We start from the raw sequence: 25,675 nt of genomic DNA, 5'->3' as shown, positions 1-25,675 counted from the left end.
CGAAAAAAGTACGGGTGCCGGGTTGGTTGTTCAAACTAATGAGAGCGAAATTTCGATTAGAAAAATGGCAACAATCTTGGTAATATTCCTCCGCAGAAAAACTATCTCTATTGAAAGCATTTATGTTTGGGTATTTTATTATGCACTCAGTGGAATTTGCAATTTAGTAGTTAAATATTACAATTTTCAGGTGTTTGTATTACGCGGACTGTCGTTCATTCGAAGTGGATAACCACGCCGGCGCCCGTAGTTTATGTGACGTCATTTACGTTTGTTGCAGCGGATAATGACGTTTGAGCGTCCCGCGCTTGAAAACGGGACTTTGGTAATTTAATTTGCTTTCTATGAATTGTTTATAGGAGTTTTCACCCTAACAATTTTCAAAATTTCGTTGTTGTACTTCGGAATTTATTGCCTGTTTAAAATTTCCACCATTGATCTGTGAAACGTATGGCAGTAAAGATCGGGCCGATCGCGCTTCTTGAAGTATCAACAGATGTGACAATAGGTTAGACGCGCAGCATTACAAAAACATAACAGACCACAGGTGCAACATTATTTTGTTTACACAGCACTTAATGAGGTTGTTATTTGCAATTAAGCGTTTTGGTTGCTATTTGGTGAAGGTTACCTCAAACAGGTTTCCGAAAAAAATTAATAGGTATTTAAAATGTAGACGGTCCTTGTCTAGACATCCGGGAAAATTCGAAACTTAAGTTCGCATTCGAGTATAGCTGTGCAAGTGGTTATGTTTTACCATAGATGTTTATCATGACTTCTTCTGCTCATGTGCGACTGGGTAATACTAATTTACGGAATGATGAATGGTCGGAACGCTCACTAATTTAAGTGTTACCCCGTTCAAATAATTATTAAACCAACTCACAATATTTGGGTTTCAAAAATTTTGGGTTTGAAAGTGGGTCAAGTGTTATTATATTTATTAATAATACTGTGAGCGTTCCGACCATTCAACATTCCGTAAATTAGTGTTACCCTGTGCTACTTGTCTAAAGCCACACTCCTTTGTTTCGGGCGAGTGAAATATTTTTATATTTATTAGTGGCTTTTTATTGGCTACTTAAAAGTAATGCAAAAAAGAACTGTCTACAAATACACAGCAAAAAATATGGGCTCACTAACAAGCCAAAAATTCAAATATTGGCTCATTTTGTGCCAGAATCCATTATTTTGGCTTAAAATGAGTCAAGTTTAAAAAATATATTTTGTTTTGGCTCACCAACAAGCCAAAACAAAATTATTCTAGTTTTGCCTGGGAGTTTAATTTATGAAAATGGCTATTAATGAGCTAGCTGGCTCAAGGCTAGCCTAGCTTTTTTGAAATGGCTCAAGACAAGCCACTATATTTTTAATTGGCTCATAGCAAGCCACAATATTTCTAATTGGCTCTGGACAAGCTTCAATATTTATTATTGGCTTAATGTAAGCCAAATAGATGGTAGCTGGCTCAAGATGAGTTGGGATATTTCTAATCGGCTCAATACAAGTTGCAACATTTCTAATTGGCTCAACACAAGCTTCAATATTTATTATTGGCTTAATGTAAGCCAAATAGATAGTAGCTGGCTCAAGATGAGTTGGGATATTTCTAATCGGCTCAATACAAGTTGCAATATTTCTAATTGGCTCAAGACAAGCTTCAATATTTATTATTGGCTTAACGTAACCCAAATAGATGGTAGCTGGCTCAAGACAGACCAAGGTTTTAATTGTCTTATTATAAGCTTGGAATTTGTGACTTGGTGAAGTAATCCAAGTTAGTTCTTATACGCCAAAGCCAAGGTATGTGGAATTTTATTAAGGTATGTCATTTAACTAATGCCCTGGAACTAATCTTCTGTGAGCTATACTAAAGCTTAACTGTTAACATAATCTGAGCAAAACTTGTTTTTCAAGTAGTATAACTTAGATTGTGCTTTATTTAAAGTCTCTGTAAAGAGGCTGAAAACAAAAGGGATTTATTAATTGAATAATCTTTAAAATTTAATACAATTTTATTGATTTATTTTAATAAAAAGGTCTGTCACATTTACTTAGACTAAAAAAGATTATGCTTACACATTGCATATAGCTCTTATGTTTGTATTATGCAAACAAGTCAACAGCAAATAGTTCAAAAATCAGTGTAAGTTAGTTTTTATAGGTATTACAGTATTACTCATAAATGGGTAGGCAGAGAGAGGTTCACCATGAAGCAACATTGAAAAAGCAATCAGTTTAAATTTATCATTTGGCTTTAATACATAAGCATTTATTGTATTCTCAACACCAATCGTTTCAAAAATTGCAACATACATAAATGGTTTTACTTCTTTTGACAGTAATGTAAGAACCTTTCCAAAAACTGGCAATTCATTTTTTAAGCCGATACAAACAAAACAATTAGGCTTGAACTTTTGGCCATCAACCATTATCCAATTACATTTCTTAAGAGTTTGCAAGTCAAAGGACATTGGTAACAGTGTTTCAAATCCTGGTATATGTTTTTGATTTAGTGGGCACATGGGGCCAAATTTTACATCTTTGGAAAAAGACTTCAAGTTTCCCAACAATTCCATACAAAAATGCTTTTGGTGTCGGAGAGCCATATACTTGGAAACGTTCTTAAAGTTAGCACAGTTTGCAAGCTTTTTAAAATAAGAGTGCTTTGCTTCAAAGCGCATCGTCCAATAATTAATATTTGGGCCAAGTTTAAGAGTGCTTGCAGGAAGATGCAGTAGATAATGCTGCTTAGGAATGATGTTTTTATCAGGAAAACAGTCTTTGAATAATTTAAGATAGTTTCCGATCATTAATATTAAAAAAGAAATGCCTGGTTTTGAAATTTTCCGTGTAAGTAAAAAACTTGTGATTTGCAGTAGTGTTATAAAGCAGTGCCAAACAGAATCAGTATGATTGATGTGATTGCCCAGAAACAAAGGCAGCAACCTTGATAATGTCCACATCTGAGAAGCAGACTGCCTCAGGCATCCAGATGGTAACAAATGATTCCGAGAAATTTGAGATGGTTTTGTTGCTTGGTCCAGGTAAGAGTAATCAAAATATTGAATGCTTGCATTTAAATTGTCCAATAGAAGTATTTTTTTGTTTAAAAAATACTGAAGCATTGCTTTAATTGTGTATGGCAAACATCCTTCAAGAAGTATGTGCATTAGATCATGAGGAGTGCCGGAAAAAATATCAAAATTATTAATATCCAAAATGACAGATTTTCTATTTACGCCTGTTAAAACCGTTGTTTCAGCAATATTTTTACAGTGGATTGTTGTGTGTTTTTCCATAGTTCTGAGTTCAAACTCTGATTCCCTATATTTATTATTAATTTCAGGTGAAGTGCACATGCATGTTCTGCATTTTTGTCGTGCAAAACCAACCCCTTCTTTAAAACCAAGAATTTGATGGGCAGCAAGCGTATCTGCCACAATTGCAGCCAAACCACCCTTGACATTCTTTTTTTCCCCATCACAATCAATATTGAACCCAACAGAACTTAATACATTAACCTCCTGTACAAATTTAGCTAAAATGACATCCATGCCAAATTTTTTTATGTCTGTTGTTGGAACAATGCCTAAGAGAAAGATGGACTGAAGCTTTGAACGGTAAACTGCAGGAATATTTAGAATACTGAAGTAAAACATGTTTTTTTTTGTGGGTACTTGTTCGACTCCCCAAAGGGTTACACAACTCTAAGTCATCATAGTAAAATATTATCCGCAAAGCATTTAAATCTTGAAACACTGGGTGTGTTTTACATACAGTTCCATCAATAAAGTCAATAAGTTCTTCATTATTATTATTGCCTTGTGAAACATCACCTGATAATAATTCTCTAAATCTTTGATTTCCATACAGTGCTTTTAAGGTGCTTTCAAGGGATATATAATATAGAAAGTGTGATTTTAGTTTTCTTTGTCGTCTAATTTCTTGTTTCACCACAACACTAGAGTGGCCGATACAAATTTCCTTGGGCTCAACTAAACTAAAATTATCTTTATAATATTTATCTTGCTTATAGTATGTCATCAAACCATCAAAATAGGATGATGGACCAGCACATTTATAGTTGAATTCTTGAAGGATATTCTTCTTGTAGTCTTCAGAAATTTCAGCTCTGGTCAGGATCTGATAAAGATGTGTTGAAGCCGATCGTAATCCAAGGTTTAATAACTCCTTCACTTTTTTAACAATTGAATCAACTGCGACCTAAAACATATTACATAATGAATTTTTACAAGAATTTGTTTTAAAGCCACATTGTACTAAGCCAGGTGTCCCCAAACTATGGCCCGCAGCACACCAAGTTAGAAAAAAATATTTACCGCAGTCAAATAATTCGCTCGTATGAATGCAACGTTAAGGTCGGTTCACACTATATGCGTTTTGCTTCTAGCGTCTGGCGCAAAACGCTAGCGTCGTCCAGTTCACACATAACGCGTTGCCAGCGTTAACGGTAAATTTCCTCGCTTCTTACCGAAAGCGTCAAAGTTGAAATATTTCAAATCCCCGTAACCGAAAGCGTTTTTTAATAAACGTATTACCTTCACGCAAGACGCGTCTAGTGTGAACCGATCGTTACTATCACACTACGTACGACGTCGTGACAATGGCGTAATAATTCGTAGAGGCGAGAAAATCGCGATGTGCGATGTAAGGCTGGTTTTAATGTGAAAAACTCGTTCCATTAGGGCTGATTAAATCTTTGCACCTGACACAAGTCAACACAGCTCGCCCAATATACATGGCGTCAAATAAAGATTAAGCTGTTTAATCGCCAGTGAATAAATGTTTTCTCTCGTTGTTTTACGTACACATGTATGGAAATAAAAGAAGGTGGATATACTACACCACTCAAACGGTAAATCTGTAAGAAAAACTCGAAACTTTTTACCACTAACTAAAATATATAAATACCTGCGTAAGTTTATGGGATTCTTTAAGTTGCAAAATAAACATGGCGGCGGTATTTTCGTCAAACTCTTGATTCTGCTGTGTAATTTCGCTGTTGGTTTCTTCTAACATCGATGGTTCTGCTGGATGTTCAACCAACGTTTCTTGTTGATTTTGGGCGGTATTTATTGTGTTAGAAGTGTTATTTGAACGAAGCAAATCGTAATGATACTTTCGGCAATGGCGGTAATATGTGTTTGATTTATAAAACTGGTACAAGCATTCATCCACAATACAACCAGTAGGCGTTTTTCTTCCACGTTTATGTTTATTTTCTAAGTGAAGCAGATAGCTATTTAAACACATTCCTGTAGCGCGGCATTTATCACAAGACCAAAATATTGTTTTTTTCGACATATCGCAAGTATGCCAAGCTCTACTGTTATTCGCCATTTAATCATAAAGCACAACGAATGAACGAACCGATAGTTAGCGCATGCGCAACTAGTTTTAACAATCCAACCTGTGACGTAACAAACACTATCTTCCTAGCTTTAACTTGTGTTTTTCCAAAGCTTTCTTTTGAAAACAACCTGGTGACAACAGCACGCACAATGGAAAAGGTGTATTTATCGGCAAGTAATTTTGGTTTTTCAGAAGCCGTTGTACAGGCTATCAAAGGTAAGTGCATACCTTTAGTAATTTACACCACTTCTAACATATAACGAAAATACTTAATGTTTTTCGTTTTAGACATGCAGATGGAAATTCATGACATTAAAAACCTCACCAGAGATGATGTCAATTCGGAATTTTCCCAATTTAAGTTTAGAGAAAGAAAAGACATATGGTTTTTTTTTCAAGAGTTTAAAGAAGAAACATTTGACGATAGCGTCGAGTCTGTCACAAGTAATACAACGGTATGTTTTTGTAAAACATTAATTCGCCATCGAATGTGTTTTTTTATAAACGCACTAATGAACGATATGCCAAAAATCCCGTAAACTTTAACTATCTGGCCGTTTTGCTTTTGCTAAATAATGTCAAGATAACACTAAAGGGCGGTTTTAAACGAACACCGATTTGTAACTGTTTTTGATAGGCCAAAAGTTTAAAATAAATTTGTCCTGTTCCGCGATTTTCAATACGCATAAGTATCTTATCAAAACGAGCGCTTGTTCAAGATCTGTAGCAGGCAGGAGGTGTAGCAAACTTATTTTGATTGCGATCGACTGAAACATTTTTTTGCGAGCGACTGGTTCGGTAAAAAAAGTCACGAACACTAATTCAACATTTTTAGCGCTAATTGCACACCAGCGATGGAGGTAACATACGTTACGTCAAAAAAACGCTTTATATTAGGCTTGTCAGGCAACAGTTGGTCATTTTAACGTTCCGCTTGTGTGCGACAGCAATACTGTAATGACCTAACTAGTATTCGACGCGGTTGATCAGGCGAATTGTAGCGATCGACGTGTTGGCTGCAGAAATCAACTTTGCGCGACGAAAATAGTAGTTCACGCTTTACGTGTCTACGTTGTCCATTACCGCACAAGGCATCTCCTTTCTTAGGCGCGTTGCGTGTTAACGAAACCGTCGTTTGGGGGCGAGGCAGTTTGCCGTTTACATAAAACTTTATTCATACCGACCCTCACTTTTTTGTGCTTTTTTATTTTCGTTTCTTTGGTATAAATTTTAATTAGGTGGTTGATGTGTTTGGAATAATTGGCATATCCTTTATAAAAGAACTATATAAAAATATACATTCCAACTATTTATTTAATGATTAAGCAACCTACAGGCACTGTTCTGTCAGCATGTCAATTAACACTAGTGGTATTTCAGTGCAAGTTGCTTTAGTGAGGTACTTTTAAATGTGCAATGTAGTTTTTATAATGCTTCACCATGATTTAAATAGCCAGCAGCATTATTGCAGAAATTTGTTATTTCAAATAGTTTTGTAGTCAGAAAATATTTTTAAGCAAAGAGCTTTAGAACAGCACATTTTAATGGGTACCTATCTCAAACATATCCCTATTTTAGTTGGAGATAGAGAGTGAGGATGAAGCATCCACATCCACATCCACATCCACATCCACATCGATAAATTCAATTGATTCATCACAGCTTGAAGGACTATCTGACAGTGACGTAGGTGAATGCACAGTTACGCCACACCCATCCAAAACATTTTCAAAATTTCAAATTGCGCCCTCAACACTACTTAAAGAGGAAAATGCTGAAAATTATCCAGGGGGAATTCCTTCACCATTTCCTTTAGAGGAGAAGTACATACAAGCACTAAAAAGAGATAGAGTACAATTTTGCTCAGCAAAAAACTATTACAGTTTTATCCGGATAGTACAAAAAATATATGAAGTAATTTTAGCATACCTTAAACAAAAGCCCACCAAATTCCAAAGAAAATTGATAGCAAGAAAACTTTGCCTTGAGTATCCTGTACTGCAATGTGGAGAAAGGCAAACTTTTGTGCTAGAGGAAGCACTACGCAAACGTGCTAACAATGTTGAGTTAAGAACAAACAAACAATTAAATATGAGGTTAAATAAAGCACAGAAACGAAAGAATGTTACTTCACTAGAAAATAAAGTTGTGAAACAAAAAAGATTAAAAGAAATTTCTTCAATGCGAGGAGAGAACATCACATCAAATGTGCTAATACAATATCCGATGTACAAAACTCCATCAGTGGTAAAACCATATCTATTCTTGCATTTAGTTGTTGTTTACATTTTTAACAAAATTATTTTTAATTACAGAATTTTCTTGGTTACCCTATTTACTCTTTTATTTTGCTTAGATTCATTTAGTTAATCGTGAAAATTAAAACGCTTTTAAATTATGTGTTTTAGCTTGTTGAAGATTTTGCTATGCTCTTGGACACTGATGTTTCAACTTTAAAAGAAAAAGCATGCAAAAGATGGGAAGGGTTTATCAAACTGGGAACACAAAAGCATTGCTTCTTGCCTAGCGAAACTTCAATAAATTCAACATCTACGATTCTGTCAGGAATTTGGGGAAAGGACATTGTTGACAAGTACATTTTAAAAGTTTGTAGTGACGGTGAGATATTTGTTGATGCTTGCAATCAGCCCTATATTATGTGTGTAAATATGTATAGCGGTAAAAAATCCATCAGTATAATTTCTGACAAAATACCTTTTGTAGAAGTTGAGCTTTCTTCAGAAAAACCATACTTTCCTTTTTTGTTATTGCTGTCCACCTATTTTGTTTTAAATCTTTCATATCCGCAACCTGCTATTAAGTGCTATAAAGCCTTGGAGTTTATACTCACAGGTAATAATACAGGCTGTGATGAAGTTTTTAGGGAGTATTTTGAGCAAATACAGAGCATGTAAAAAATAATTTTCATTGGCTGATTTATACCATGCTTTTGTTAATATTGATTTTACGTGTTTTTTTTTAATTTGCTGTGTAATTATTCGTTGCAGCCAATAAACTGTTAGCAGGTGCTAATTTTGTGCATTTCTCTATGAAGGCCAGCTTGAATACAGTTCTAAAGATGTGGCTCAACACTGGATTTTTAGGATTAGCTTAACCCAAGCCAAGTTTCAGGGGTAGATGAGCCATTACTATTGGCTCACCACGAGCAAAAAATCACACATAATTTGAGTCGTGTTTGGCTTTACATAGGCCAATAAATTTGGCTCACCATGAGAAAAAGTGACTTAAAATGAGCCATGTCTTGGCTGTGTATAAGCCAGTTTAAATGGCTTGCTACAAGCCAAAATCAAATTTTGGCTTATATTGAGTACAAATCTGGAAAAACAAGCCGTAATGGTATAGAATAGGCCAAATTGACTTGTTAGCGAGCCACCATTTTTTGCTGTGTACCGCATACCACAACAAACATTATTTGGGCTTGGATTGGTTAAGCAATATTATTAAATAACGTTACTTAGCTCATACCCAGGCTTACTAATGCTCAAAGATATTTCTAAATAATAGTGAAGTAGTAGTGTTTTCCGGTGTGAAGGCATAATTATAAACTTCACTTCTGTACCATAGATAGATTTTTATATTGGAGATTAAAACTTTGTTATTGTAGTGACAACAGCTATTGTAAATAGGGGCTTAAAAATAAACAAGAATTTTGCTAGAAAGTATGCCAAACTGATATCATACTTAAACTTTTTGTTGAAAATGGCGAGTTTTCTAACAAATATTGCATAGGTTAGGATAAAACACCTGGGCACTCGTCTAGAATCCTACCACAACGAACATTATTTGGATTAGGGTGCCGGTTAGCGTTTGGGTTTGGGTGAGTCCAGTAATAGTGTTAAACAATATTACTTGACCTACCCACACCCAAACACTAACCGACACCCTAACCCACATATTATGCATTGCTTAATAATCATTTCAACGTTGTGGTGGATTCTAGACCAGCGCCAACACCTGGCATACAGTAAGTTGACTAAAGTCTCATGGAATTAGATTAAATTCCATTATTTCTGTTTTCAAATTTTGATGCAAAACTGAGGTGATTTTGGATGTGACAAAAGAGTAGTCTAAACAGAACATTTTTCATTATAGGTCATTACATTAGGTTAGTTTAGGCTTTTGGCAAACATGGAAAACCCAGAGACTGTTGAACAGCCAGAGGAAGCCAGTGCCCCTGATTCAACTGTGTCTATTGAAAACATCATCCAAGCCCAAGAGGCAGAAGTCCAGCAGGATGACCTAGCGGCCATTGTGAGCAAGCTGATTCCGGATCAGCCGGAGGGTGTCATGGAAGTTGATGCTGTTCCCATTGTTGAGGATCAACAGGAGACCAAAGACAGCAACGAAGCTCAGGAGACATCGATAGAGCAGCTTGTGGCAGAGTCTGAGCCTGTTGCAGTGCCTGAACCTTCTTCTATTGATACTGAGCCTTCCCTGACAGAGCCAGATTCCTCTTCTCTGCAGGTCCAGCAAAACCCTGGCTTGGAGGTTGATCCCAACTCGATGATTACTGACGTATCGACCATGGAGGCTGACACTTCGATTTTGGAAAGCATGGCACCTATCAATGCTGAGGCTGTGCCTCCTCAAACAGAAGCTCCACTTGAACAACTGACTACTGGTACAGAATCCCAAACTGTGATAGCTGGCCAGGAAAAGGTGGCAAAACCCAATAAACCTAAGGTAAAGTTAATATACTTTACTTTAATTGAAACCTGTGTTTCTAACATATTCTACTTAATCCCAAAAGCTACCAAACTAATTCCGTTTTCAAGCCTTGCTTTCTATATGTATTTTATTAATTTTTTTGAATTAAAATATTCTAGTTTCAATTTAAGTTATTAAATACTAGACTAACTAGAGAAAGACCGATATATCTGTTTACCGATAATATTGGCCGATATTTAGCTTCTACAGATATATCGGTATCGGTAAATGTAGGCCGATATTTTAGTACGAAAATATGATATAGTTTTTCCAGTACAATAAACAACTTACCAAAAATTTGGGTTTTAACATCAAGCCAATATAATATGCAAAATAATAGTTTAACATTTAATAAGGGTTTATAATAAACTAAACCGTTATTTGAATTTTATTTGCAATTATTTCAAGTTTTAACAGTTTCCAATATATAAAAAAATCGGTTCAGGTATCGGCCCAAAAAAGTGATATCGGCCGATCACTATTAAATACAATACAGTATTTTCTTACCAAATTATTGTTATAAATAAAATAATTACTTACTGTATTTAGGTTTAACATATTAGCTTTAAACATTTATGTTTTGCTTGGCAGTCCGGAACATTCAGTCTGGGAGTACCAGGACTCACATTCTCAGCCCAAAACCTCAAGGTTGCAAACGATGGAACAAAGATGGTTCAGATCCACCAGTCTCAAATCACGCAAGATCAACTACAAGCCTTACAGGCTAATCCAAACATAAAGGTATAAATTAGCTAAGGATATGTACATCATATTAAACAAACTTTCTACTTTTTTTTGATTAATCTTGCAGAAATCATTACAGTTAGCGACTTATGTTGGTTTAGGTTCTGCAATTACCATTGACAGTTTTCCATTTAAGTTTTTCAGGAGTTAAATAATATTGGCAATAATAGAGGACTAGTAATATTTTCATCATGAATAATATGTGTCTGTATCTTCAGGTGGTGTTTCGGCACATCCCCACTGGCAAAAGCTTTTCTAAACCACCTAAGAACCTGTTCAGCTGCCTGTCCAAGCAGCAAGGTGTAAAAAGGAAAAATAGTGAAGAAGGAACTGCTGACGAGTCCATCTATAACTTTGACGAAGATTTCGGGATGAGTTATTCTGATGAAAGCAGACCAAAGGGAAACGTTTCAAAGTAAGTCTAATTGATGTGCTTTAAAAAGTTGTTGTTTGTCTGACTCTTGTTGGTGTAATATTATATAATAGGCAGGCTGGCAAAATCTTGCGAGCCTTCTGGTGGCCAGCACTTTTGGGCAAAATTCTTCGTTTTTTTGTCTTGTCTTTAAAGTTCAATGGTTAAAAAAATGATTCAACCGCCCTGTTGCAAAACGTATTAATTCTATGATTAAAATTTAGTACTTTTTAAAACATTAAACAATCTTTATGCCTAGCACTGCCTTTTTCCAAACTAAACAATATGCTTAACAGTTGTGTAACTTTTTTGAATGGAACAATAGAATCAATATCAATTTCTGCAAATTTTAGTGCTGAGTCTTCCTATCTATCAATGATTTCGAAAATTACGAGGTTCAATATGTGTTAAAACAACATATGTGTGTAAAACAAAAATAAATTGACATACAATTTTGTTTTTCACATATTTCTTGATTTTTCGCTGATATACTGATTATAGGCATTAATATACACTTCTATACCTAAACAACTTTTTTAATAAAGGTATGCCAGATATTCGCCAAACGTTGGCATGAAGAAGCGTGGCCCTGGTCGTCCAAAGCTTATTCCAGATGCCCTGGCTATTTCTAGTGGCCTTTTAGGAAGAATGAAGCCACCTGCTCTACCTGCTCAAATTATGCTTACTGATGCTATTGCCAAGCTCAACAAACCGAATGCAACCTTCACGGTGATTAGATATTACTTACTGGACTTGTGAAGAAGAATTTACTGTATGTTGTATGACAAGGCAAATCATATTCTTACCTGTTTTCTTCAGCAAACATTTTTTTTAATTTGTTGGTACAATCTTATGTATGTAGTTTGCTAAAAAAATGTGCTTTTTTAAAAGTTACTTTTACTTACATTTTAAAACTGGAAAAATATCAGACAAAAACATATATGTTTAAAAACGGACGATGTTAAACCTTCCATTTATGAAAAGGTAAAAATCCACACCAAACAAGTCAGCCATGACATTTTGAGTAACATGGAGCTACACCCTGACTACAATCTGTTGCTCACCTCTAAGTATGAGACGCCACAAGACCACAGCCTGGAGGAGTTGGTTAAGGAATGGGAAGAAAAGGAGGTTGAAGACAATCAAAATGTGAACGAGGTATTAAAGCTGAAAAGTTTGTTAATATTTTGTTAAATATGTGGGTTTTTAGATTGATTGTAGAAATAATTTTTTTCGATGATTCATAGTACTTGATAGCAGGGCTTCCCAAACTTTTTAATAAGCTAAAAATAATTCAACCTACTTTCACTGATTTTTCCCTTTATTTTTTTGAATTGAAAACAAAATTAAGGCCCTTTGTTCATATTCGAAGAAGGACATTTGTCATTCCAAATTCAACCTAATATATTTTTAGGAGGAAATTAAACCGGAAGTTGTTGAACCCTTGGTTTCGGTCGACGAATCAGAGTCGGAAGACAGGGCTTCGTTGGAGTACATGAAGAGGATCTTCCACGGGGAAATTGAGGAAGATACAGATGAGGAGGAGAGGCTGGCAGCAGAACAACAGCGCCTCCAGGAGGAAAGGAGGGAACGAGAGGAAGCTGAACTTCTTGCCGCTGCAATGCAAGAGAGAAAGTCAAGATCCGGAAGAATAAGGAAGCCTTCAAGGTTTGTTTCCTGTGTACTGCCTGTTTATTAAGTTGTGGCAGTGGTTCTCAACTGGGGTGGCAGGGTGCCCTTGGTGTGTCATTTTTAATGCTCATAGGTATTTGAGAATTTTTAAGAATTTGATTTTGGCTTAATTGGTAAGCTCCTTGATTTTATACAACTATTTGTGTACGATTAGAGACCAATATATCAAATGACGTTTTCCTACATTTTTTAAGTTGATTGTATTGTTCCAGTTCCATCTATAGTAACATTTTTGTAAAATACTAAATTCCAGTGGGGTGCCAACAATCAATTTATTATTTTTGAGGGGTGCCGTAAGCCATAAAAGGTTGAGAACCAGTAATTTGTATTCAAATTTTTTTATCGTACTTCAAATTTTTATCCCGCAAAAAGCTAAAAAGGTTTGTAAGTAACATCTTAAAATAAAAATTTGAGTTTTAGTCAAAAAATGTGCTGGCTATAAATTATATAAAATATTATATTGTGTTCTGGTAATTAGGACTTCAATATATATATTTTTTTATACACTTTTTTTTCCATGTGATATTACAGGTATAGTTTGGATATTGCTCGTTTGACGAAGAGGCGCAATGTCGGTGATGATGCTTCTCCTGATGAAGACTACGATACCTCCCATGCAGTTACCCCACCAAAACCTATGCCAATTATTAAACCGATCACTCCAATGAGTGCCGGGCAGTTGATGCCTGGAAAAAAGCGAAAGAGAGGTAGACCTCGAAAGCCTAAGCCTGGTGATGAAGATTATGCTTCATCTGTGGACAGCAGCGATTCAAAAGCAAAGTCTTTGGACACTCCAGTATCAAGTCCTCCGCCCAGCAAAGGCCCAATGGTCCTTGTATCGCCCGGTGATAAGAAACTCGCTGATACTATAAGACTCCAAACTGACGATGAGAAAAAAGAAGATTCCGCTGAAAAGACTGAACAAGTCCCTGAGGTCACGGATAAGCCAAAGGATGAACAATCTTCTGAGAGCAAAGTCACTGACGTCGGTGAAACAGTTTCAGGTGGAGATGCAGAAACCACTGAAGCAGATAAAACTGATCCAGAACAAGCAGAGAAAAAGCCCGAAGAGAAAGAAGGTGAGAAAATGGAAATTGACGCTACCGAATCAAAGACTACTGAAGATACCTCAAAACCACAAACAGATGAGGCTTTGAATGAGCCGACCAAAGAACCGAAAGATGACAGTGCGGAAAAAATGGAAACTGATGACACTGCCAGTGAGAAAAAAGAGGATGCAAAACCAGATGTGGATGCAACAAATGATGAAAAGTCAGAAGACAAAGACGTTGATTTAAAAAAGCCAGAAGATACGGAAGTCAAATCTCAGGAGCAGGCAGAGTTTAAAAAACCTGAAGAGGTTCGTAAAATTTCATCGGATGGAGAAACGCCTTCAGATATTCTTGCAAGAAAGCTAGACTTGGCATCAAACATTCAGGATGGCGAAGCTACTGAAAAGAAGGAAGCAGAGCCCAAACCTACCCTGACTGATTTTGTGAGTTGTGATTTATTTTGCTTTGTTTAATGGTAGTTGGTTTTCAAACTCGCTGAATAAGGTAAACTTAATTGAAGGCGCTGTTATTTGAAAAGTGTATTTTGAAACTAAAACCTATATTTTTTTTTATTTTTCCATACATAGAAAATAGAAATCTATTGCCATTAATTGTATTTGATTTAGCAAATTGATTAGTTTACTTTTAACTGTGTTTATGGCGGTGGAAATTTAAAAATGACATAAACACTTTTTGTTTATATACCATTTACTATTTTTATTGATTGCAAAATGTACAATGCACTAATGGTTTTTGAATAGGTGGAAGAAGAAGGTGACGTTGACAACAAATATCGCTTAAGAAAGTTGCTGCAGCAGTGCACCATTGAAGAAATAAGAAGTGTTGCTATTCCCAAGGCCCTTGAGTCTATATCAATTGGTGATTTCTTTCTTCACAAGGTTGGTGAAAAGAATCTAATTAAACTTTTGTGTCACTTTGTATTATAATAAATAACTAGGTTAAAGGTAAAATCTAAAAATCATTCACTTTTTAGACATATCTGCCCTGCACCAAATTGGTGTCACAATTCTGACAACCTCAATAGCAAATTGTTTTGCTGTTCAGTTGTTTTAATGAATTAATTTAGATTAAAAACATTGCAAGTTGTTTTTCTCCAACTCTTCTATTCTACTGAATGTGATTGATAGAACTTTATAACCTTTTAAAAATAAATGGAGAGTGACTGCTGTTAAAAAGGTAGTAAAATAACAAGATGCTTAATCTGTTATTTTTACTTAATGGTAAGCCGACTGAGCTTACCTAGATTGTGGTTTAATCAAAGTGGAGCGTGAATTTTTCACAGTTTCACAGTTATTCAATGTTGGATTTGATCATAATTTTAAACTTTTTAATCAGGCTGATCAGATGTCAACAGAGAAGGTAAAATTTGCTTCCTTGTACAAACAACTGGAGTTCCTTCACAGCGCCATTGAAAAGGAATCAGTTCGCTATAACACCTTGCTGAGGAGGGCCAACAAAGTTGGGGGTGAACGCAGAATGGACAAAGTCATCCTCATGCCGGTCTACAATAAAAAGGTTGGGCCCCCCTTTCTATGTGTGTCAACTTTTTAATTGGGAAATTTGACCTGACAAGGATATAGTGGGCACTGATATTACATTGTTTTTGAGAAGTCACAAGCACTTTGTAAATTTTTAAAATGGCATGCAACAAAATGAACTCCCGCCAATTGTAGTGCAAACGTTACTACATATTCGTGCTTTAATATATGACAAGCGTGAAAACAAGCACATGTTTTTTTTGTGAAATGGATTTAAAAAAATGCTAAAAATATTTTTTGGCATCAATTTCTTCGGTTTTAGTGTTATCAATACAAAACCATTTTTTTCCTCAGGCTGCCGAGAGCATAGATATCAACAGCAGCAGTATTGATGCCCACATAGGCGGCATCCAGCAAAAGAGCACCGCGCAAATGATCGCCGCCAATTCCTTCAGGATGAACTGCAAAATGGAACAACCTCGACACAGACTCCGCCTTCCTGATCTTGCTGACAAAGGTAGTTTTGTCAACTGTCTACATTTATAAAGTTGTGTTTCTTTCTGATTGTAAAACTTCGGCTTGTAAGTTTATATAAGTTATCTGAAGATTTTGAAACAGGACTACTTTTTTATTAACTGCTGAATTGCTTGTCTAAAAATATATCATAATAATTGAATGTTTCTGCAGGAGATGCTTGTGTTTCTTGACATTTGTTAAGTATTTTAGGCTGGGAAACCGAGTTCGACTCCGATTTACAGCCTTTACATAACCCATTAACATAACTAAAATAAGGTGAATATTCAGCAATCACTCATGGGGTATTTGGGGGTGTTATATATATCTATCTAGTTGAGTCCAAAGTCTGACTCCGCAGCCCTGGTTTTTGGTGTTATTTTTGTTGCATTTAATAATGCCTAATATTGCTGTTTTCAATCACTAGGTCAAATGAGAAACAAGAGAAGGGGGCCAACTTCTACTCGATATACAAGGCATCCAGAACCTGACAGTACCACACCTGACCAACCAAGCTTCAACCATAAATCCTACACTGGGTCTCGACTGCAGGGGTATGTTATTAACCAATCAATATGCTCCGTCCGATTGTCATTTCAATCAAATTGTATGATGTGAAAAGTTTTGCAGTAAATGAAAATTCTCTGATTAATGTGCAAGCATAAAGTTCCTTAGTTTCTTGGATACAGTCTTTTTTGTATGGTTAAACACAAAATAAACTGTTTTGTATTTTCGTGGTCTATTAAATCAAAACAGTTGCCCAAAATGTGGTAATATTAAAGCCTAAAATCACATCTAAGACCCAAATTGGAGTGAAGTTTATTTGAAATATATCTTACTCTTGTCTTATTCCGCCTTGTGGAGACCTTCAGGTCACAGTTTAATTTTCTTAACTTTTAACAAGTTCACTTTGCAGAACCCAAGCCAACAACTGGAACAAGCCATACCAGGTTAGAAAACCCAGCTACCTTCTGGGTTCCAACAAGGGAATTTCCCACAGCACCCTTCAGGAACACGCCCGGATGCAGTTGGTGGGCAGGTACCAGTCGCAGATGGCCAAGGATACGAACCAAGCGGCTGCTCCGATCGCCGACTCTTCAACCCCCACCACAACAACGGAACACATTATGGCCGGTAAGTGTATAAAGCCTGTTGTTGATCATGATCTAATAGCCGTGCAACATGAATTTTCTCCCTAATAGTTGATTTATCTGGGCTGTTAGGCCCCTTACCTTGCCGTCTGGCTTTAGCAAACGACCTGGAGCCGCTTTACTTATCCCTCTCGTTTTCTAGTCAAGGACTAGTGAAGTTTTTTAGAAAAGGTTTCTATTTAAAAGAAATCATTGCCTATAAGGTCTTTATTTACACTTTGTGCTGATCGGGCGGCATTCGGTGTATTACCTATAGATTACTTTTAACAAAACTGTCGAAAAACATCGCCCAAGTCGCGCAGGCAAAGCATACCCATTTCAGTAACAACCTGCTTCTCCACAGTTTCACAGGGTGCAGACGCTAAATAACTGCTTATTAGGGATTTAGTCGATTATTTCTTGAAAAAAATTACCTAACTGCCGGAAAATATTATACAAGTCGCATAAACATAACCTTTTCATGAACAACCTGTCTCTCCACAGTTTCACAGGGTGCAGACGCTGCTGCCACCACGTCAGTTCTCGACCTCAATCAAGAAATGTTGGCCACCCAACAAGCGGTTGACGGCGGCGAGGCAGCTGCCCAAGTGGTCGCCGACGATGGAACCACAGTTTTGGAGGCCGAGGAAGGCAAGCAGCTGGTTGCCATTGGCGACGGGCAGTACGTTGAGTTGCCCGAGGGTTACACACTGATACAAACCGATGACGGGTACATCATCGGACAGCCCGGAGCAACATTTGTTCAGGTAGATTAAATACTCAAGGTTTGGTACTGTCAGTGTTGTTTTTGCATTTAACGAGGTAAAACAATTTTGGTCAGCACCTGGTTGTAAAATTTTGAATGCTTTTTGTTCATTTATGTCTAGCAAAAATCCAATATTCAATCTGATTTTTTGCTTTGCTAGGGAGAAGATGGCAATGTTTACATGACAAGCACAGAAGACGGCACAGATTCTACCTCACAGGTGAAATATATATATATAAGGTTTTTGCCTTTTTTGTAACTTTCGTGTGCTTAAGCATGCTCATAAAAGGCAAGATAGCAATTCTAAAATGCTGTTTTTGTTTTTACTAAGGTCCTTACCACGACTGCTGCAACTGGTGAAGGGGAAACGGCAACAACCGAGGCTTTACTGGAACAGCTCACTCAGACCTGAAATGCCAATTAAAGCGCTACTGCCCACATTCAGTCAATAAACGCCAATCCAATCACCCCTTCATTCACAATGAGCGAATTTCATATGAGGGGACATGTTGGCCAGTGGCAAATTCAAGCTTTGGATTAACTACTTTCGGTCATTGCAATACAAACTCTTTATACAAATAGCCTTATTGATAAAAGAGGCGCCTAATACGAGCGTAGTAATCATGATCATGCAACTACTTTTTATCTGAATGCATAAACCACAATCCTCACAGAACTGCCTTGTTTCTATGTAGCTATAGTAAATTTCCTCTTTTTTGTAAAAAGGCAGACATTTGGTTACACAAATAGAAAATTGCCTTGTTTTGCTATTATAAAGGATTGTCCTTATCTTGTGTTGTTTCACAAGAAAAGTGAATATATATTTTATCGGACTTAACTGAAATATTGTTCTTTTTAAACAACCTGCTTTATAATATGTTTATTAACAGTTCTTCTGTTAAGGAGATAATGAATTGCGCTAAAATCGCTGTAAATTCTTTGTACATATGTTATTTTAAGATGTTAGTGAGTTTGTGCGTTTCACTTTTATCTTGCATCATTGCCAGAGCATGCGAATTTAGCAGCAAAAATAAATTTCCTGTAAATACAGTGCAATGTTGCTGCAGGGTAATTTGTTACAATCCATGTGTTGCAATTTGCAAATGTATGGATGACAGTGAGTTGAATTATTCAATTTGAAGCAAGATGCTAAGGCTACTTAAATTAGGTGAAGCTTGATGTATTTTGAAAAAAGTGCAGTCGTTGAACTTTTACCTAAATAATAGTAGCTGGTAGTAGGGTTAGTAATGACAATCTATAGCAGTGTTTCTCAACCGATTTTTCGTGGCGACCAAATACTTCATGCAAGTTTAACAATGAAGCTGTGGCTACCGAATTATGTTCACTGAACAAAGAGATAAGACCATAGCATTTATCATGAAAATTTTAACAAATATGGGTCCGGTCTTATTATTGCAATTTTCCAAAAATTTAGGAGAATCTTTCTCAGAACCAATCTTGATAAATCTAACCATGGATGTGAACTACATTTAGCCAGTGAATTCATTGAAAGACTCAAATTTAGTTGCGACCAATAGGTTGAGAATAAACATGTATGCATGCTTAAATTAAGTGTTGGTAAAACCATCCATCCTTGGCTTGTTTCCATTTTTCTTTGTCTTTGAAACCATCTTTAGTAAACACAATACGTTCACTCATTATATCTGCAGAACCAGTCCAAAATTCAAATTTGGTTGCTATGACTTTGTATCCACCCCAATATTTTGGACAAGGAATCTCTTCACTGTTGTACCTTTGTTCTGTTTCTTTAGCCATCTTGTTTAGTGCCTCAACATTTTCCACATAGCTACTTTGATTTTCACTTGTCACAGCCACAATTTGAGCTGGTTTCGACATCTTGCTAAAATATTCTGAATTTTCGGCGGCAGTAAGCTTCTCAACCCCTCCTTCTATTCGCACAGAACGGAACAAATCGGCCCAATATAAAATCAGGGCAGCGGAAGGTGTCTTTTCCAGGTCCTTAGCTTTGTCACTGTTATAATTGGTGTAAAACTTGAACCCAGATTCTCCATAACCACCTAAAATTACCATTCGTGCAGTTGGATGACCTTGCTGGTTAACTGTAGACAGGCTCATAGCATTAGGCATTGGGATATTTTTGTTGTTGCATGCAGTGGTATACCAGTTGTCAAAGAGTATGAATGGATTCATGCTCTCTAACTGGTCTTCAGAGAGGTATTGGTCAGATTGAGTGGTATTCATTTTCACAATACAAACATGAAACCCTCGTAATTCAATATAACTTTTTACTAAATGTTTATAATACCTCAACATGGGGTAATCTGTAAATAAGATTGCATATTTTATGAATTTTTTATAGATTGAAACAAACTAATTATTTAGGTATGAAGAAGTCCTAATGAAAAATTTCATCAAAATGTGCATTTTCACTTAAAAGTAAGGGAAGAAAGATAGACTACAGTGTGAGAATCAACGGATCACCTTGGTCATATGTGCATAATTACTAAATAAATTTTATAATTAAGAAATTGAATACAGCCTAAACATTTCAAGAAATGTCAACAAGTCAGGGTTGCAATCGCTGATATATCCAGCCATCTTCGCCCTGTGTCCACTCTTTGTCCCTGTTTTCCTGTTCCCTAACAAACACAATCCGGTTGCTCATGCGTGAGCTCTGACCCTGCCAGAACTCCACCTTGTCAGGCATCAGTCTGTACCCACCCCAGTATTCTGGACAAGGTATGTTATTATCACCCTTATAGTGTGTCTCCACTCTCTTCCGCATTGCCTCCAGCTCATCTGCATCTTTGACGAACGAACTCTGCTTTTCACTCGCCACCGCGACCACCTGCATAGGCTTCGGTCGCTGATCAAAGTAGACCTTGTTTTCTTGTTGTGTGAGTCGTTCAACCTTGCCTTCTATCCTAACCGAGCAGCAGAGCTCCACCCAATAAACTACAAGGGCTGCATAAGGTGTTGCAGCCATATCTTTAGCTTTGTTACTGCAATAGTTTGTGTAAAACTTAAAACCATCATGACCAAATCCTTTTACAGAAACCATTCTCACCGTAGGACGCCCTCTTTCGTCAACTGTAGCCAAGGCCATGGAAAGAGGTTCTTTAGTGTGAGGGTTGCGATTGGCTTGTTGAAACCAGCTTTCAAACAATGTAATGGGGTTTTTAGTTGGTAATGTGGATTCATTGAGTGATATTGGGGCTTCTACATAGTTGTTGGCAACACTGGAACTGCTTTGTGATGACATTGTTAAAAAAGGAGTTGCAGATTTTTTCACCAGAAATCTATTTATGTGTCTTACTGTAAACATTACCAAAAAAAACAAATTGTTCTACGACAACAAACAGATAGCAACATTAACTTTCATAAATATGCAAAAAACATAAAATACAAGCACAATTTGCATAAAATTTAAACACAGTACCATTATAAAGTTTTAAAATCTTATATGTGAGTACGAAAATATCAATGCTATCTTTCGAAACTAAATAATAAACATCTTGATTAACACTAAAAATAAAAATTCTTTATCAAATAGATTGATAAGATGGTTTTAACCACCAATGCAGTGACGTTTAAAATAACCGAGTCTGACTCTACACCCTGCATTTCATCCTTTTACATAACTAAAATAAGTTGGACATTCAACCATCCACTCCTAGGGGTGTCATACAATCATCCACCTCAGCATGTGTTTAAAGATAGTTTACAATTAAAGTAGGCGGATTTAACGGTTGGAAATCGGGTACTACGCATACGCATGTGGGATTCTGGTGATCTTTTTACACGAATCGTACTCCACAAGTCCTGGTTATAACATTGGGACTGCTACTTATAATTCAATTTTGATATTTGCACAAAATAAAAAAACAAAAACACTATATAATAAATTCATAAATCTATGAAAATACATTTGCCTTCAGAAAAAAACAAACAATAAATAGCTTTGCATCAGATAGTTAAGTTCAGTTACCACAAATTAAATCTCTGCAGTAAAGGTGGAACCAGAGCTGTACTTATTAGGCCTGATGCATATGTCGCCAAAAACTTGTATGGTAGCTCTATCCAACGTTCTCTCTTAGCTTTCTCTACATTGGTCACGCCTTTCAGGGACATGCAACATCTTCTTAAGAGTTTGCGCAGTAGTAGAGTGGCTGGTCCCAGCAGAACTCCACCGGCTGCAAAACGCAACAGATAGCGTAGTGATGGATTGGAATTGGCACTTGTAATAAAGTGACTTCCTGCTGCTGCTGACATCAGACAATCAGCAAATTCACTGCTTGATCCAGCAAGAAAACCTGCAATTGTAATTTTAGTTTGAAGTTTTTCTATGAATAAGGCAGAACAGCAACATTATTAACTGTGATAAAGTTGTTTTTTCAATATTGAAGATTCTGCAGTATATATGTAAAGAAAAACTGTTCAGGCTTTCTGTAAATCAGTGAATCTTAAAACCTTTTTTGTGTTGTATACTTCAAGCTTTCATGACATTTGACCAAAAGTTTTACATCCCATATACTATCGGTAATATTACTAATGGCACTTTCGTTGCATTAAAAAATAACTATTATGTTGAAACAATTGATGTAAATGCACATAGTCACATGGACCCCAGACCCAGGATTTAAACTAGTTTTAAGTTTAATGACAAGTGAACTAATACTGCTATCTTGTTGAAAATTGTGTAACCCCAGGTTATATTATACCCCTGGTTTAAATCATGTGTAGCAATGTTAATATGCATCAGAAAAATCAGTAAATGTTGTTTAAAAACTCACCAGCACACCACCCCAGTATTTCAGCTGTGTCACCCCGAGCTGTGTTCCATTTTGGCTTTCCCGTTGCTGGGTCCACGGTTGAGTCCAGTTTGAAAATAATCCAAGCAAGGAAAAATGCAGTGATGCTAAGTGAGGCAGACCAATGGTTGGCGTTGCTAAATTGAGCTTCTTCAATCCAAGTTACGATTGGGTCGAAAAGTTTAACAAGAACCCCAGATAGTAGAGTTCCAACAAGGATATCCTGCAAAAAACATATCAGCCATAACGATGGCAAAATACAATTTTTAACATGATTTACCTTACCAGTACTGAATGCATGCCCAGATAGATTCTGCTGAAAATAACAGGGGCTATCCATAACACTGCGAGGACGATGCCATTCAGCATGGGAATCTGAAATTAAAAACGTTTTTTAGTGCATTTTAGACCAAGAAACGAATAAGTTAAGTGACACAGATTTTTACCTCATAAGTTTGTGACAAAAACAGCAGTAAAGTAAGAGGAACAGTAACCGCACACATGGTATGAGTGGAAGGCATGCCATATTCTGTTTCATAGGCTTCATCAAGTCGAATAACAGGTGGTGAGGTGGGTCGTGGCCACCTTAAAATATCCTAGAAAACATAACATTTAGCGAATATTGACTTTGTTCTTTGACTTTGCATAAATTCAATACTTACTTTTAGACCTTGTCCTACATACATAACAGCAGCAAGCATTATTAGACATTTCCTTGACAAATGGATTTCAAATATCCAAGAGCATGCAGGAAAGAATATATAGTAAAACGGCTCGCCTGCAAGTTCAGAGCCTGCACGTGCAAACCAGAGAAGGCTCTTATTAGTAATGATGTACCGCTGTTTCTTTGCTTCTTTTGATAGACTATTGGTTTTATCTTGTGGATAAATCGGGTTGTTTGCATCTGGAACTAACCACTTGACTCCGCACCAATATTGAATCTTGGCAATTGGTACAGGACTTTGAAACATACGAATAAAGTTCATTGTAATGTGAGGTAGAATTCTTCTTATAACCTGTAGAGCTATTTGCTACATATGCAGTGTTTCTGTTAAATTGCACTGGTCAACACAAAATTTCCGGCGTTGACTTTGAAAACTGATTTAGAGTAACTTGAGGTCGCTTATTTCAATTTTGTAATTATTTTTTTGTCTAACACGTCAAAAGTCACATGCTCTAAAAAGAAAAATTGAACTTTTTGGTTAAAAATGTAAACACATTCTAGATCCTACTAGAGAATTATCTATATATGATAACATATCTATAAGTTCATTAGCAAATAGGTCTATTCAGAAATATAATTTATGTATGTAAATAATGTAAACATATCACTTAAATAAAATACGGAAACACTAAATCAGTTACCAAAATACAATGACGAACAATTTTCTTTTCAATGATTTTTTTCTGTTGTATGATGCTTTTTAAGTATCTCTTTTAAACTCCAGCAATACTGTGCCATGTGACAGTTCTATCGTCCTTGGTAGAGCTCTTTTGAACCCATAGCTCTAGCTGCCTTCGAAGACATAGATGACACTACATTTAAGTCTTTTAGTTGTCGAATTTAAGGTGCATTAAATATTCAAGCTTTTAGTTTTCCCTGAGTTGGCTCAAGAAACTTTAAGCCGATATATTGGAAGCATTCTTCATGAAAGTTGAGAGCTTTAACATATTGCTTCATGAATACAAGCTTGATATGCGAAGGCGAAAAAAAGATCTTTTCTGCTGTTATCAGTAGTTCATGGATGATATGGGTTAAACTATCTCTTGAGGAATGCACATTTTAAGTCCATTGTTGCTGTTTGGATCCCAATAATAACAATGCAGAAAAGCTTGGTGTATCTAGATTGTTGCCTAAGTAAAAATGTCACCATTTTTAAGTAGACACAGTTTGGTCAACCATATTGCTCATATTTTAATTTGTTCAAAGCAAGCTTGATGATTTTCATTTTTTTATTTTAAAGTAACTGAGTGCCCAATAGGAATGGAGCCTAATCAGTTGCCATTGTGAGTAACATTCACATAAAACTGCGTTTTAAGTTGATAGCCTCCATTCCTCAGAATTGTATCATTGCAACATGTGAAAACATTGTATGAAATAAACTATTTCAAAAGCATTTCTTCTCTCTTCCTGTAAAATGTTACACTGGTATCTGGATACAGAAGACGTTTTTCTGGTAATCTCTAAGGCAAGATTTTCATTTAAAATTTTTTGTGTTCGTCTTGTGATAAATCTGATTAGGATGTTGTGAAATTCCTTTCGTCAATTTGTGAAAGATGAATTAAAACAGAAAATGAAACTTGGTCACTATGAGCAATAGGTCGGGAGGTACCGTGGGTATTTTAAATGGTAGCTGCGCCCTTTTTTTCAAAACGAAAATGACAAGCATAAAGAGAGCTTTAACACATATAGAAACCTATTAAAGTAGTCAAACCATAATGTTGAGTTGTAAAATTAAGTTTTCATTACTGAAAAAACCCTGATGTGATAGAGCAAATCTGCGTTCATATTCGGATTCACCGTCCCAAATTAGTTAGAATCAGTTGACAAAATCAAAACCGGACGAATTTTTTTTTTTTTTTTGTAGACCAGTGTTATTGCACCCACAATAATATCTAACGAATATTCAGGTATTATATCAAATACTCTAAAAACGAACTGTGGTTAAATTAACGGTTGCAAGGTATGGAAAAATCATTAGCATTGAAAATCAATATTACATAAAACAATGATTTTATGGCTCCAATCTTTGATACATCCAACCATCATCACCATTCTTCCAGTCAACACTATCTTTTGCAACATCAACACTACGCTTAAACAGAAATCTGTCACTCAACCTTGAACTCTGACCCTGCCAAAATTCAACTGTCTTTGGAATGACAATATATCCACCCCAGAAGTCGGGCCTTGGTATTTTTTTGTCGACATAAAGTTTTTTACATTCAAGTACACGTCTGTCTAACTCA

At 36.2% G+C, this 25,675-nt stretch overlaps 2 protein-coding genes across 2 annotated transcripts; one reads left to right on the top strand and one right to left on the bottom strand.

The window, feature by feature from the left end:
• Positions 1-9,495: 9,495 nt before the first annotated feature.
• Positions 9,496-18,480, top strand: LOC146169704 (uncharacterized). The gene is made up of 15 exons (XM_083390807.1): positions 9,496-10,080; positions 10,696-10,845; positions 11,067-11,263; positions 11,806-11,989; positions 12,245-12,409; positions 12,678-12,928; positions 13,484-14,447; positions 14,766-14,903; positions 15,361-15,540; positions 15,858-16,020; positions 16,444-16,570; positions 16,921-17,150; positions 17,651-17,913; positions 18,073-18,132; positions 18,244-18,480. Exons 1-15 carry the CDS (start codon positions 9,526-9,528, stop codon positions 18,322-18,324), a joined length of 3,708 nt encoding a protein of 1,235 aa, XP_083246933.1. The 5' UTR covers positions 9,496-9,525; the 3' UTR covers positions 18,325-18,480.
• A 2,558-nt stretch (positions 18,481-21,038) lies between these two features.
• LOC146169703 (sphingosine-1-phosphate phosphatase 2-like) lies at positions 21,039-23,888 on the bottom strand. Its single transcript, XM_083390914.1, has 5 exons — positions 23,368-23,888; positions 23,152-23,301; positions 22,991-23,080; positions 22,688-22,928; positions 21,039-22,207 (listed from the first exon to the last, which is right to left on the bottom strand). Exons 1-5 carry the CDS (start codon positions 23,689-23,691, stop codon positions 21,879-21,881), a joined length of 1,134 nt encoding a protein of 377 aa, XP_083247040.1. The 5' UTR covers positions 23,692-23,888; the 3' UTR covers positions 21,039-21,878.
• Positions 23,889-25,675: the final 1,787 nt, after the last annotated feature.

The sequence above is a fragment of the Ascidiella aspersa genome, chromosome 1, assembly GCF_963924565.1.
Source record: "Ascidiella aspersa chromosome 1, kaAscAspe10.2, whole genome shotgun sequence".
Classification (NCBI taxonomy): Eukaryota; Metazoa; Chordata; class Ascidiacea; order Phlebobranchia; family Ascidiidae; genus Ascidiella; species Ascidiella aspersa.
Note: the sequence above shows the minus strand (reverse complement) of the source record. Positions and strands in the feature narration are given on the sequence as shown.